Source organism: Myotis yumanensis, unplaced genomic scaffold (assembly GCF_028538775.1).
Source record: "Myotis yumanensis isolate MYYU_CA2020_CCGP unplaced genomic scaffold, mMyoYum1.0.hap1 SCAF_1, whole genome shotgun sequence".
Classification (NCBI taxonomy): domain Eukaryota; kingdom Metazoa; phylum Chordata; class Mammalia; order Chiroptera; family Vespertilionidae; genus Myotis; species Myotis yumanensis.
In genome coordinates, this window is record NW_027223752.1 from 117,828,001 (window position 1) to 117,843,600 (window position 15,600).

The following is a 15,600-nucleotide window of genomic DNA, read 5'->3' on the forward strand; positions in this document are numbered from 1 at the left end:
AAAGTAATCTTGGTTGTAGGTTCTTGGTATTCAGTACTTTGAATATTTCTTGCCATTCCCTTCTGGCCTGCAAAGTTTCTGTTGAGAAATCAGCTGACAGTCGTATGGGTATTCCCTTGTAGGTAATTGAGTCTCTTTCTCTTGCTGCTTTTAAGATTCTCTCTTTGTCTTTTGCTCTTGGCATTTTAATGATGATGTGTCTTGGTGTGGTCCTCTTTGGATTCCTTTTGTTTGGGGTTCTCTTCGCTTCTTGGACCTGTAAGTCCATTTCTTTCACCAGGTGGGGGAAGTTTTCTGCCATTATTTCTTCAAATAGGTTTTCAATATCTTGCTGTCTCTCATCTTCTGGCACCCCTATTATTCTGATATTAGTGCGCTTGAAGCTGTCCCAGAGGCTCCTTACACTATCTTCACACTTTCGGATTCTTTTTTCATTTTGCTTTTCCAGTTGGGTGTTTTTTGTCGAATCTTTGGTTTGATCCTTGTGCTCCTCTGGTCTGCTATTTGGTATAATATTCTTTATTTCAGTCCGTGTATGCTTACTTTCTAATTTCTTTATCGTAGCATCGAGGGTCTCATTAGTTTTCGTGAGGCTCTGCTCAAGTTTATAGCAAGCCCTCAAAATTGCGATTCTTAGCTCCATATCCTCCATTTCTGTCATGTTTTTTTGTCTCTGCATCTTTTATGCTTTCTTGGTGCACTCCCTTGTGGTCTTTGTGCGCAGTCTTGTTCTAGCCAAGCCTTAATTGTTGTAGTTAACACTAGAGGGATTTGACCACCAGGCTGACTGGCTGTAGGAATCAGCTGTGTGGAAAATGTCTGTCTTCTGGGGAGGCGCTAATCCAGCCTTTGCCTGAGGCGATCGGCAAATGGCTGTACGCAGGGTTTGGGCGGGGCGGGATCAACAGGGCGGGCGGAGGGAGCAGTTATGGCCGCTCTCATTCCCGTTCCCAGAGGCTCTGCTTCTCAGAACCCCGGCAGCCGCTGCAAACCTCGGAGAGAAAGCTGCCCTCAGGTTCCAACTGATGCCGGATAATCCCGCTTCTCCCGTTTGAGTCTGGGTCCCTAGAGACTCGCCTGGATCTGGAGCCCAGAGTCTGAGACTCACTCCCGACCGAAAACGACAACCGCGCCCTCAGCCACCAGCCCGCTTTCATGCGCACCTCGGTACCTTTGTATTTTCCACACTGCGCCTCCTCTGAGCTTCGGTTTGCTGTTCTCTTTCCTTCTAGTTGTAGAGTCTCTCTTCAGCCAGCCTTCCTGTGGTTCTGGGTGATGTCCGTTCCGTCTTTTAGTTGTATTTTTGAAGTGGTTGTTTGCGGCAGCGGTCTCCGGTGTTTACCTACGCCGCCAGACTGATGGCCCTTTTAACTTCGTTCCACAAATGCTCAGTTGGATTGAGATCTGGTGATTGTGGGGGCCACCTAAGCAAGGTAAAGTCTCCCTCATGTTCTTGAAACCACTCCTGCACAATACGAACACCATGGCATGGCTCGGTGGAAGAATCCATCTCCATTCGGATACGCCATCAACATGATACGATGAACTTGATGAGCAATGATACTTAGGTTTGTTGTGCTATTCAGATGTTGTTCCACATGAATTAAAAGGCCCAAATCATGCCAGGAAAACATGCCCCAAACCATAACACTGCCCCCACTAGCTTGAAGGGTTGTACTCATGTATGTGGGGTGCATGCTTTCATGCTGTTTCTGCCAAATTCTCACTCTGCCATCTGCATGATACAACTGGAAACGTGATTCATCGGACCACATGACTTTTTTCCAATGCTCGACTGTCCAATCCTTGTGTTCCTGTGCGAATTGGAGACGTTTTATCTTGGTAACTGCAGATAGCAAAGGTGTTCGAACAGGTCTTTGGCTTCCATATCCCATACGATGCAGTGTACGGCTAATTTGCCTACAAACGTGAGGTGGTCATAATAATCTGGCCACTCAGTGTGTGTGTGTGCGTGTGTGTGTGTGTGTGTGTGTGTGTGTGTGTGTATATATATATATATCCCACGTTCAAAGGCTGTAAATAACGTTGTTTACCCATATCATCAGAAAAAAATCACTTCTGTGGTGGTAAACAACCTGCTTCCCTGTTTATAATGGTCTGGCCCTCTAGCAACTTCAGCGGGAAATTATAGCTAATTTGCCTACAAACGTCAGGTGGTCATAATAATCTGGCCACTCAGTGTATATGGAAATGGATTTTCAGAGATCTTCATTACTAGATGCCCGGTGCATGAAAATTCATGCACTGGAGGGGTGTCCTTCAGCCCGACCTGCCTCCTCTCACAGTCTGGGAGTCCTCAGGGGCGGGAGATGACCTGGTGATCAGGGAAAGGCGATGCCCCCATCACACCTCTGTTGCTGCCACTGCCGGCAGCGCAAGCCTTGGGCGGCCCTGGGTGGCTGGGAAGCCACCATCTGAGGCTTGCCTGTGCCTCGGGCCTGGCCTGTTTGGCTGGGCATCCGACGTCCAATTTTTGCCTGTGCCTCGGGTCGGCCCTGGGCAGCTAGCGGGCTGAGGGCGGGTCAGGCCACACCGTGTGCCTGTTACCCTCCCGGTGGGGCTGAAAGGACTGGGGGACTCCTGCGGTGCTACGGGACTGGGCGCTGCCATTTTGTGGCTATGGGTGCCACCATCTTTGTGACGGTGTGACAGTCAATTTGCATAGTTCCTCTTTATTAGATAGGATTTTCTCTGAACCCATTCTTGTGGTCTTTTTAAAAGATTTAACTAATAAAATATATTTTGTATACTTACTCATGTGACTACCATTTCTGCTGTTCTCTATTCCTTACATTGATTTATATTTGAAAATATACTTTTCCTTCTGCATGAAGGACTTCATTTAATGTTTCCTTTAGTGTGATTTGGCTTATGATGAATATTTTCAGGTTTGTGTATTTAATACTTTCTTCTTTTGGCATTCATTTGCTAATGATTTAGGATTTCAAATAGATATTATTATGTGAAGAAATAACGTTACAGAAAAATTCTATGAATTTTAAAACATTAATTTGAATAATCATTTATATACAATCTGGGCATAGACTAGATTCACTATTCCATAAAACTACCTCATGCTATTGCTTATCTTTATATTTCTGCTCTCCAATATATTATTATTTGTGGGAAGTACTTGTCTTTTCTCCTTTGCTGTTTTTTTTTTTTTCTTCCCCAAAATGTCATATAAATGGAATCATAGAGTATGTAAAGTTTTGAGACTGGCTTCTCTGATACAGAATTATGTCTTGGAGATTCAAGTTGTTGAATATGTGATTTTAACGTTTGTTTTTTTTTCTTTTAGATCTCAGTTTTAATAAATTTTATTGAGACATAACTTACAATAAAATATTGCCATTTAAAATGTACAGTTCAATAATTTTTGATAAATGTATATACCTATGTAACCACATTAATATAGTCAATCTGTTTTTATTACCCTTGTGTACTCCTTTGTAGATATTTTAAAAAAATCTTTATTGTTCAGATTATTACAGATGTCCATCTTTTTCCCCCACATTGCTTCCCTCCACTTGGTTCCCACCCCACCGCAGGCCCTCACCATCCCACTCTCCACGTCCATAGGTACTGCATACATGCATATAAGATCTGTGTCCAACTCTTCCTGCACCCCCCACACCCCTTTCCTCCTAAGAATTGTCAGTCTGCTCCATTTCCATGCCCCCGATTCTATTAAATTCACCAGTTTATTTTGTTCATCAGATTTTAAAAAAAATATGTTTTATTGATTTTTTACAGGGAGGAAGGGAGAGGGATAGAGAGTTAGAAACATTGATGAGAGAGAAACATTGATCAGCTGCCTCCTGCACTCCTACTGGGGATGTGCCCACAACCAAGGTACATGCCCTTGACCGGAATCGAACCTGGGACCTTTCAGTCCGCAGGCTGAAGCTCTATCCACTGAGCCAAACTGGTTAGGGCTATCAAATTTTTTATTTATTTGATTTTTAGATTCACTTGTTGATAGATATGTATTTGTTGTCACTTTGTTGTTCATAAGTTTTATCTTTACCTTTTTCTTCTTCTTCTTCTTCTTAAAGAATGCCCATCAGCATTTCATATAATACTGGTTTGGTGGTGATGAACTCCTTTAGCTTTTTCTTATCTGTGAAGCTCTTTATCTGACCTTCAATTCTAAATGATAGCTTTCCTGGGTAGAGTAATCTTGGTTGTAGGTTCTTGCTGTTCATCACTTTGAATGTTTCTTGCGACTCCCTTCTGGCCTGCATAGTTTCTGTTGAGAAATCAGCTGACAGTTGTATGGGCACTCCCTTGTAGGTAACTAACTGTTTTTCTCCTGCTGCTTTTAAGATTCTCTCTCTGTTTTTTGCCCTTGGCATTTTAATTATCATGTGTTGGTGTGGTCCTCTTTGGATTCCTTTTGTTTGGGGTTCTCTACGCTTCCTGGACTTGTAAGTCTATTTCTTTCACCAGGTAGGGGAAGTTTTCTGTCATTATTTCTTCAAATAGGTTTTCAATATCTTGCTCTCTCTCTTCTTCTGGCACCCCCATAATTCGAATGTTGGTTTGCTTGAAGTTGTCCCAGAGGCTCCTTACACTGTCTTCATATTTTTGGATTCCTTTTTCGTTTTCCTCTTCTGGTTGAGTGTTTTTTGCTTCCTCATATTTAAAATCATTGACTTGATTCTTGGAATCATCTAGTCTACTGTTGAATCCTTGTATATTATTCTTTATTTCAGTCAGTGTAGCTTAATTTCTGACTGGTCCTTTTCCATTTTTTTGGCATTCTCACTAAGATCCATGTAGGTCTAAGTTCCTCGGAGGTTTCTAGAAAATTCTTGAGTAATCTTGTAAGTGGTTTTGAACTCTATATCCAATAGTTTGCTTTCTTCCATTTCTTTCATTTGTGACATGTTTCTTTGTCTCCACATTTTGCCTGCTTCCCTGTGTTCATTTTTATGTATTGGGTTGCTGCTAAGTCTCCTTGAGTTGATAGAGTGGCCTTGTGTAGTAGGTGTCTTATAGGGCCTAGCAGCTCAGCCTCCCCAATCACCTGATGTGGACACTCTTGGTGCACCCCTTTGTGGGCTGTGTGCACAGTCTTGTTATAGTTGAGCCTTGATTGCTGTTAGTATCACTGGTAGGAATTGACCTCCAGCGCAATTGGCTGTGGGACCAGCTTTGTTTACAATGGAAGAGCTGTTGTGCAGAAGACACTCTTATGGGGCAGGACTTTCTTCAGTGGGGCTTTGGTGCTCACTGAGTCTGTCCCTTGAGTGTGTCGCTTATGGATGTGAAGAGTTGAATCTGGATGGTCTTACTCTGACCACTGAGTACACTGAGTCTTCGATCTCTAAGGAGGTGCATAGTCATACGCTGCCTGTGGCCACCCAGTAGGAGCTACAGAGAGATCTGCAATTTCCTCCTCTTTGTATCAGGTTTGGAAGTGCCCAGATGAGGCCCAGCTGTGAAGTAAGGCAGGCTGCTGCTGGTGAGGCCTTGGGCCTTCTTTTGATGGCTTTGGGGCTCCCTGACCCAGCTGCAGCTTGTTTAACAAGTTTTAGGCTGAGAAAGGACAGGCCATTCATATGCAAAAGCCGCTGCACACAGCTTGGGTGGCTTTGTAAATTGGGGAAGGAGGGGTCTCAGGAACTCTCCAGGGCAGATCAAACAGCAATGGCTGTCATTCAGCCCTGGGACCACGGGGGTGGTCCCAATAAAGGAACAGTGACCATTGCGAGCACCTCCATCTGGAAGAAAGCCGCCCCTGCGTTCCTGCCCCGATGCCAGACAGTCCAGTTTCTCCCCCTATCTGTCTGGGTCCCCCGGAGCCTCACCCAGCACTGGAGCTCAGAGCAAGGGGGAGCTTGTATCCCCCTACCAATTAAAAAAGCAGCACACCCGGGTGCCAGCCTGTTTCATGCATCCACACTTCCTACCAGTCTCAGTGCGCTTTCTTTTTTACCTCTCTAGTTGTAGCACTTCTACTCAGTCAGCATTCCCACAGTTCTGGATGATAGTTGGTATATTTTAGTTGTAATTTTGATATGGTTGTGGGAGGCAGGAAGTACAGGTGTTTACCTATGCCGCCAACTTGGTTCTCCCCTTTGTAGACATTTTTCAACCCCATACTTATTTCCAAACAACTTGTAATATGCTTCCTGGTTTTCTTGTTTTGTTTTTTCTAGAATTTCATATTACAATATGTACTCTTGTGTCTGGTTTCTCCCCTTGACATGATGTTTAATATTCATCAATATTGATGTCATTACCAGTAGTTCATCTTTATTGCTGGGAAATATTTAATTGCATGGTATATACTTTAGGTAATAATTTAGGGAGCCTTTGTATTTTTATTCTTTTAAAAATATTACTGTACTTTAGTTTTAATTAGGTGTAATAAATTGTAGTACATTATGCAATGAAACGTCATTTTATTTATACTATTCTAAAATTTTAATTATTTTGTTGTATTTTTTACCTAGCATTTTAAAATTTCAGTTTAGCAAGATTAAAAATACCACACATATATTGCCCTGGCTGAGTAGCTCAATTGTTTAGAGAGTCGTCCTGATATGCCAAGGTGGTGGGTTCCATTCCTGGTCGAGGCACATACAAGAATCAACCAATGAATGAATAAATAAGTGGTATAACAAATTGATATTTTTCTCTCTAAAATCAATAAGTAAATTAATCAACTAAAAGTATATATATAAATATATTATGATAATTTGTTGATTCTAGAATGTGAAATTTAAATTTGAATAATCATTAAGTTTTTAAAATTAAGTTTTATTTTACCCAATAGCATTAAATACTGCCTACTTGTTTTTATTTCAATTAGTAGTTGCTTTCTTTTACTTTACCTGAACTATATGAGGCTGAAGGTATAAATGAATTCTTTTTCTGCTGTTTCTTTAGCATTTTGTTTCTTTGGATTTTTCCTACATAGGATTTTTCATTTTTTGAAAATTAAATTAATGAGAACTATTTATTTTGACAGGCCTTTGGAAATGCAAAGACAGCTCATAATAATAATTCAAGTCGTTTTGGCAAGTTTATTCAAGTAAATTACCAAGAAACAGGCACTGTACTTGGGTAAGTAGCAATGTCAGGCTTTGGAGCATGTTTATATTTTTGCTAGTGGCCCGATGCACGAAATCCGTGCAAGAGTAGGCCTTCCTTCCCCTAGCTGCTGGCACCGGCTTCCCTCTGGCACCCAGGACCTGGACTCCCTCTGGCCGCTGGCAGGCACTCGCACCCGGGCTTACCACCAGCCACTGGCAGGCACTCGGGACCCACCTTTCCTCAGGCCCCAGCTTAGTCCGGAAGGATATCTGGTCTAATTAGCATATTACCCTTTTATTATTATAGATGACTAGAGGCCTGGTGCATGAAATTTGTGCACGGGTAGGGTCCCTAGGCCTGGCCGGTGATCAGGGTCGATCTGTGTGGCGACTGGCGGGGTGATCGGGTGCCCCCCACTGGCACACACCTTGCTGCCCTGGGGACTGCGGGCTGGGATAGCTCCTGCATTGAGTGTCTGCCCCTTGGTGGTCAATGTACTTCATAGCGACCGGTCGTTCCACTCTTCAGTCGAATTGCATATTAGGCTTTTATTGTATAGATTTGTTCCTTTATTAGCAATAGATTGTTCATTTGATCTTTAATGAGAATAGTGATACTGGGAAGCATTTTTTGTGTGTGTTAATCCTCATCCAAGGATATTTTTACATTGATATTTAGTGAGAGTGGCAGAGAGGGAAAGTCAGAGAGAAACATCGATGTGAGAGAAGCACACCAATTGGTTTCCTCCTGCATGAGCCCTGACCAGAGCCTGGGCCCAGGAGAAGCTTGCAACCAAGGTATGCGCCCTTGACTGGAATCGAACCTGGGATCCTTTGTTCCCAGGCCGACGCTCTATCCACTGATCCAAACCAACAGTGGGAAGCAGATTTTTAATGGTGTTTGCATTAAAATTTTTTAAGACTTTTTTTCTTTTGGAATCTAATCTTACCTAACAATAGACAAACATAGTAATTGACCATACCTTCGCTACGCCTCCCATTGGCTAATCAGCAAGATATGCAAATTAACTGCCAACAAAGGTGGCGGCCGGCAGCCACGGAGCTGGAACGAGCAGGAGGCTTGCTTGCTCCAGTGATGGAGGAAGACAAGGTTCCCCGCCTGCCTCGGCCCTGATCTGAGCTACACTCTAAGCAACAAAGTTTCAATTATAGAAGGTAAATAAACCCCAGATACCTGCTTTCAGCCGGCCGTGGCCACTGAGCTGGAGCCTTGGGTTGCCCCTGGTGATCGAGGAAGCCAAGCCCTGGCGGCTCTAAGCTCCACTCCAGGCTACAAAGTTTCAATTATAGAAGGTAAATACCCCCCCCCCCCCCCCCCAAAAAAAAAAAAAAAGAAAAAAAGGAGAGGCTGGGAGCTTCTGTCGCTGGGGAGGCTTGGCCAGCCTGAAAACGGCCCTCAGCCCTTCACCCAGACTGGCCAGGCACCCCAGTGGGGGCCCCCCACCCTAAAGGTGGTGTGGCCAGCCTGAAAACAGCCATAAGCCCGTCACCCAGGCTGGCCAGGCACCCCAGTGGCACCCCAGTGGGGACCCCCACCCTGAAGGGCAAACTAGCCAGCCCCCACCTGTGCACCAGGCCTCTATTCTATATAATAAAAGGGTAATATGCAAACTGACCCGAACAGCAGAAGGACTGGGAATCACTGGTCACTATGACACACACTGACCACCAGGGGGAAGACGCTCAATGCAGGAGCTGCCCTCTGGTGGTCAGGGCGCTCTCACATGGGAGGAGCTCTGCTCAGTCACAGGCCAGGCTGATGGCTGCCAGTACAGCGGTGGTGGTGGGAGCCTCTCCTGCCTCCTCAGCAGCACTAAGGATGTCAGACTGCAGTTTAGGCCTGCTCTCCACTGGCAAGTGGACATCTCCCGAGGGCTGCCGGGCTGCCAGAGGGATGTCTCATTGCTATCTTAGGCCCAGTCTCCCGGGGAGCGGGCCTAAACCAGCAGGTGGTCATCCCCCGAGGGGTCTCAGACTGTGAGAGGGCACAGGCCGGGCTGAGGGACAACCCCCCTCCCCCCCCGTGCACAAATTTTTGTGCACCGGGCCTCTAGTGAATAAAATAAACGGATGAACAAAATAGATCCAGAGCCATGGAAGCATGGAACAGACTGAAAATCTCAGAAGGAAGCGGGTAGGGGTTTAGGAAGAGATTAACCAAAGAATTTATACATGTATATGCATATTCCATGGACACAGACAATAGTACTGAGAAGGTCTGGGGATGTGTGGGAGTGAGGTCAGGGGGATCAATGGGGGAATAGGGGATATCTGCAATACTTTCAACAATAAAGATAAATTTAATAAAAATGTTATAGGGAAGAAATGAGCTGAGGTGGGGCTGCTTTAGCTTGCTGGGAAGTCAGGTTTGGTGGGTTAGCTGTCTCTGCCCATTTCTTCCCTGGTTGACCATCTCATGGGGTCCCTTAGAGTTTAGGTGATGCGTGCCTGTAGGGGAAGAAGAAAGCAAAGGGGAAGATGCCAACATGCTCCTGGGAGGGAGAGCACTCGAAAAGGTGATTTTTTATCTTGGGTCTATTTGTTACTACTCAAGATGAATATTTTTTTGATCATTATTGATTAAAGAGAAAATTGAGCCCTTTTAGGTAGTCACTTAACATAGAGGATCCTGAATTTCATTTATAAAATTAGAAAATAAACATCAGCCATTTCTAAGTCATTAAACTGTCCTAAGAATCAATGAATATATATAATGCTACTTTGTAAGTTACAAAGCAATATACTCAACTTTACCCATTAGTAACGTCTCCAACAACACAATCATAAATACTAGCAAAGAGCAGCCAGACGTGACTGCATCCCGCTTTTATGAGTAAAAGTACCAACTGTACCTTTGAAAACTAACATTCCTCAACTCAGGAAAGGAATGAGCTATGAAACTTGTTTGCCATTGTAGAATAATTTATCCTTGTTTTTGCTTTTGTTTTCTTGTGGGGGGAGGGGAGGGGTAAGAATACATATAGTGTTGGTCAAAAATTTTAAATCTAAATGCAGAGCATTTGAGATCTTGCTTCCCAGCATATATCGTCAGCTTGACTGAAATAAACTCATATAAATAATTACATACATACATACATGCATATGTACATACATACAAAAAGTAAAGTGATAAGACTTAAGCATAATCAAAATACAGATCAATCTCACTTATTAACATAGAAGCCTTTATTTTATAAGTGGAGAAATTAATACTCAAAGATATGCAGAGTGCGTATAAGAATTTAACACACTAGTTTGTTAGTTCTCCTTTTCCCATTTTAGACCAATAAGACCCGGTTTCAGTAGTTTAGAATAGAGGTAGTAATGATAATTCAGAAGAAATGATAAATTTTAATTACTGTTGGTAGTAGTGACAATTTGCAAAGAAGGTACATTTGAGCTTCATTTTAATGAATGAATTGAATCTGCTAGATGGTGGGAATAGTCTACTGAATTAGACGTGGAAGGAAGACTGTGAACAATATATTCAGGAGTGAATATCTTTCTTGAGGGATTAGCCTGTATTTGGGAGTGGCTGAAATACAGAGCATACTATGGGAGGGAATTGAGGGAAATAAAAACTTAAGAATCAGATTTTGACCCCAAGAGGTTAATGCTAAGTAATTTGGATTCAGTAGTCTAAAGCTTTTATATTTGTAGAATCCCTTTTTCTTGTTAGAGCTTAACCGATTGCTCCAATTTGGATAAAGAGGTATTGAAGATTTGAAGGACACAGACTGGATAAAGATAATAACATCAGAAATACAATTCATGTTTAAGTTCCTTATTACTTCCAGGATAAATTCCTTTCTTCTGGCACACCATATATTGTTCTTCTTGATCTAATCCACTTGCCTGTCTCATTCTCTAGCCATGTTAAGTATCTTCCCTAAAGTTGATAGGTTTCCTTCTTTTATGCCTTTACATAAAGGCAGTTCTCCTTGTCTTATTCTGGGCAATCTTTCAGATTTCAGAGTCATTTAGTCACTTACTAGGTATATTTAATGAATGTTTACTGTGCACTATGTATTCAACCTCTGTGAGAATTCTTCCTTACATCCTTTTTCCTTCTTGGATTAAATCTTATGTGTTCCTCCTACTACATCTATAATTGGTTATTGTTCTATAATAAACCCAATCAACTCAGTATTGTAGCTGCTAATTTACTTATTTCCTCCACTATTTTGTAATCCCCTTGGGAATAGGTAATGAATGTATCATGTATTTCCAGTTTTGAACAATGCTTAGCACAGTGCACACTTAATGAATACTTTCTGAGTAAATCAGTAAATAATAATTGATTTCAGAATGTGGCAATAGCATTAATATGTAAAGAACATATATTTTTGAGTCCTCTTTAGTAGTCTGGCCAAAGTATGATATTTGAAATAATGTACAGTGTGGTAGATGAGCCTGGAAAGAAAGTAAGGTCTACCTTATGTTATAGGAAGTTCTTGTGTGCCATGTTTTGAACTTCTGGCTTTTTTTTGCTTATTGAAAGCAAAACAAAATAAAACAAAAAGATTTATGAGTTTACGAATCAAACATGGATAACACTCTAACAGTATCCATACACATTTACTAATGGTAAATGTACTGAAATGATCTGGATAGCCTTCTTTATACTTTTTCATCTTCTTTGAAAAAATATTTGTCTACCTTATATTAATTATATTAACCAATTTTATTTTTCTTCTAGTGCCTATGTTGAAAAATATCTATTGGAGAAGTCCAGACTCGTTTATCAAGAGCATAATGAACGGTACATATTTTCATTTGTATAATTAGATCAAGTTAACACTTGTATAATGCTGATTGACTTTTAGAATCTTTGTATATTATGATCTTTAATTGAGTTTATACCATGCATAGCTTTACACATAATTGCCATTTCTGTCATGGCCAGAACAGTGCACTTTTTCTGAGGCTGCTAGGAGATTATTTTTTTAAAATCCTCACCTAAAGATATGATTTATCGATTTTAAAGAGAGTTAAAGTGGGGGGGGGGGGGGGAGAGGAACATTGAAGTAGAGAGTAATGTCAATCGGCCGCCTCCTGTTTGCTCCCCAATTGGGGATCAAACCCAGAACCTAGATATGTGTCCTGACTGGGAATCTGAACCTGCAACCTTTTTGGTGTATGTGACAACACTCCAACCAACTGAGCCACCTGGCCTGGGGCTGCTAGGAGATTTTTAAAATGGGTATATAGAACTGTTCACCTTTCTAAATTCTAGGCAAAATATCAAAATAGGAAAACAGCGGTTATCTTTGTGCTCTTTGTGAGCATTGTGCCTTTGGAACATTTTCCATGTCTTAGTGTCTTTTCTTTAGTTTGAGAAAAGTCTTTAATAAAGCTTTTAATTTCATTGTAATATATGAGGTATGTGGGCTTCAGAGATGATATATATGCAACCTCCTTCAGATGAAGGAACCAAATATTGGAAGATGTAAATGATTTGCTTCATGGTACAATGAGACAAAATTAAAAGGCCAACTTTGAAGTTAAACAGACCTAATTATTCAAATAATGGATACTCCTTTGGCATCTCACTTAACTTCTCTGCTTCTTAGATACTCTAATTTTACAAATAGAAAATTATCCTAAAGTTGTTTAGAGGATTGTATAAAATCCTATCTAATAAAAGGTTAATATGCAAATTAACCATCACTCCGTCACAAAAGATGGCGGTGCCCATAGCAACAAGATGGTAGTGCCCAGTCCTCTCAGTCCTGCTGGAGTCCCCCAGTCCTGGTGGGGTGGCCGCTGAGAGTGGGCAGTGTGATCAGCCTGTTGGAATGCTTGCTTTGTTGCTGCGTGGACGAGGCAAGCATTCCACCCTGGCCACGGAAGGCCTCTGGGCCTTGGGCATGGAGCAGCTGGGGTGGGGGTGGGGGGAACTGTTGGCGTTCCACCTCGGCCGCGGATGGGCCTTTGGCCAGGCTGGGGTGCTGAACGCTTGCGTCGTTGCCCTGGCGATGAGGCAAGCGTTCCGTGCCTAGCTGCAGATGGGCCTCTGGCCGTGCCTGGCTGTGGATGGGCCTCTGGGTCGCGGAGAGCCTATGGGCAGTGGGCGTGGAGCGGCCAGGCTCTGCAGAGAGCTACTGGCGCACGCATTCGTGCGCAGGGCTATTAGTAATATTTATAAAATGTTATATGTATAATAACAGTTCAATAATTAATAGCTAACATTATCATTATGAATTATCTGCAAGGTTAGGACTAGAACTCAGACTTTCCTATTACTTTTTTTGTGGCTAGCAGATGAGAAAATCTGAATTAGAGGTATTTCAAAATGAAGGGAATAGAGTTTCAGGAAGAGAATCTATCCTATCTAATAATAGACAAACATGGTAATTAACCGTACCTCCGACACGCTTCCCATTGGCTAATCAGGGCGATATGCAAATTAACTGCCAACCAAGATGGTGGCCGGCAGCCAGGCAGCTGAAGCGAACAGGAGGCTTGCTTGCTCCAGTGATGGAAGAAGCCAAGGTTCCCCGCCTGCCGCTGCCGGCCTCTGAGCTGCACTCTAAGAAACAATGTTGCAATTATAGAAGCTAAACAAACCCCAGAAACCTGCTTTCAGCCAGCTGGGCCTCAGACCTGGAGCTGCAACAGTGTTTCAGTTGTAGAAGCCAAACAAACCCAGATACCTGCTTTCAGCAGCCGAGGTCTCAGAGCTGGAGCTGAGCCTCAAAGCTAAAGCCGGCTCTCAGTTCCAGTGACACCCATAGAAGGTAAATAAATCCCAGAATAAAAAAAGAAAAGACAAAAAAAGGAGAGGTTGGGAGCTTCAGTCACCCGCCAGCTTGAAAACGGCCCTCAGCCCCTCACCCAGACTGGCCAGGCACCCCATTGGGGACCCCCACCCTGAAGGGGGTGTGACCAGCTGCAAACAGCCATCATCCCTTCATCCAGGCTGGCCAGGCACCCCAGCAGGACCCCCACCCTGATCCGGGACACCCTTCAGGGCAAACTAGCCGGCCCCCACCCATACACCAGGCCTCTATCCTATATAGTAAAAGGGTAATATGCAAATTGACCCTAACAGCAGAAGGACTGGGAATGACTGGTCACTATGACACATACTGACCACCAGGGGGAAGACGCTCAATGCAGGAGCTGCCCTCTGGTGGTCAGGGTGCTCTCACATGGGAGGAGCTCTGCTCAGCCACAAGCCAGGCTGATGGCTGCCAGTACAGCGGTGGTGGTAGGAACCTCTCCTGCCTCCTCAGCAGCGCTAAGGATGTCCGACTGCATCTTAGGCCTGCTCCCCGGTGGCAAGTGGACATCTCCCGAGGGCTGCCGGGCTGCCAGAGGGATGTCTGATTGCCATCTTAGGCCCAATCCCCCAGGGAGCGGGCCTAAGCCAGCAGGTGGTCATCCCCTGGGGGTCCCAGACTGCGAGAGGGCACAGGCTGGGCTGAGGCACCCCCCCTCCCCCCCTCATGCACAAATTTTTGTGCACCGGGCCTCTAGTATATATATAACAGGCTAATATGCAAAGTGTCCCCTCGGGAGTTCAACCGGGAGACCGGAAGTTCGATTGCTCCCTGCTACGTGCGCTGACCACCAGGGGGCGGCGCGGAATGAAGGAAGCCCCCAACTGGCAGCTGGAAGGCCCCGATTGGCCCTGATTGCTGGCCAGGCCTAGGGACCCTACCCATGCACGAATTTCGTGCACTGGACCTCTAGTAGCTTTATAAAGACTTGCAGAGATAATAGGTCCTGTTTGTAGAAGGTTATTAGTAACTTTTTTCTAACACATTTTAATGGAATGGTAGGGGTATATGCCTGGTTTCCTTGGTTTTGAAGAATTTATAGGAGGTGAAGATCCAGAGCTTATAAACTGATTCTCTGTTATTTTACTGGATTTGATTTGCGGGTGTATGTATAATCTTTATTATATGTTGGTGGATTTGGCTTGATAATATGTTGTTGAAGGTTTTATGTGTATATTCATAAAGGATATTGCTGTATTATCCTTTTAAACTTTTGAAGTCTTTTTCTGCTTTTGGTATCAGGATAATGCTGACTCATTGAATAAGACTGAAAGAATTTGTGAAAGATTGGGTTAATTCTTTTTTAAACGTTTGGTAGAATTCACCAGTGAAACCATTTGATTTGGGGTTTTGTTTGTGGGAAGTTTTGTTTTTTTAAAATATATTTTATTAATTTTTACAGAGAGGAAGGGAGAGGGATAGAGAGTTAGAAACATCCATGAGAGAGAAACATCGACCAGCTGCCTCCTGCATACCCCCTACTGGAGATGTGCCCGCAACCAAGGTACATGCCCTTGACCTGAATCAAACCCGGGACCCTTCAGTCCACAGGCCGATGCTCCACCCACTGAGCCAAACAGGTTAAGGCTGTTTGTGAGAAGTTTTGATTACTGATTCAAACTCTTAGGTTTTTATGGGTCTGTTTAGATTTTCATTTTCTTCTTTAGTTAGATTTGGTAGTTTTTATCTTTCTGGGAATTTATCCATTTGATATAGGTTACAAAAAT

At 43.2% G+C, this 15,600-nt stretch overlaps 1 protein-coding gene across 10 annotated transcripts in view; it reads left to right on the forward strand.

The window, feature by feature from the left end:
• The window catches only part of MYO9A (myosin IXA), a 429,988-nt gene that overhangs the window by 103,107 nt on the left and 311,281 nt on the right, over positions 1-15,600 (forward strand). For all 10 annotated transcript variants that reach the window (XM_070431053.1, XM_070431061.1, XM_070431045.1 and 7 more), the window contains 2 exons: positions 7,004-7,098; positions 11,788-11,850. In XM_070431053.1, the coding sequence (XP_070287154.1) occupies positions 7,004-7,098; positions 11,788-11,850 (158 nt within the window). The remainder of the gene's footprint in view (positions 1-7,003; positions 7,099-11,787; positions 11,851-15,600) is intronic.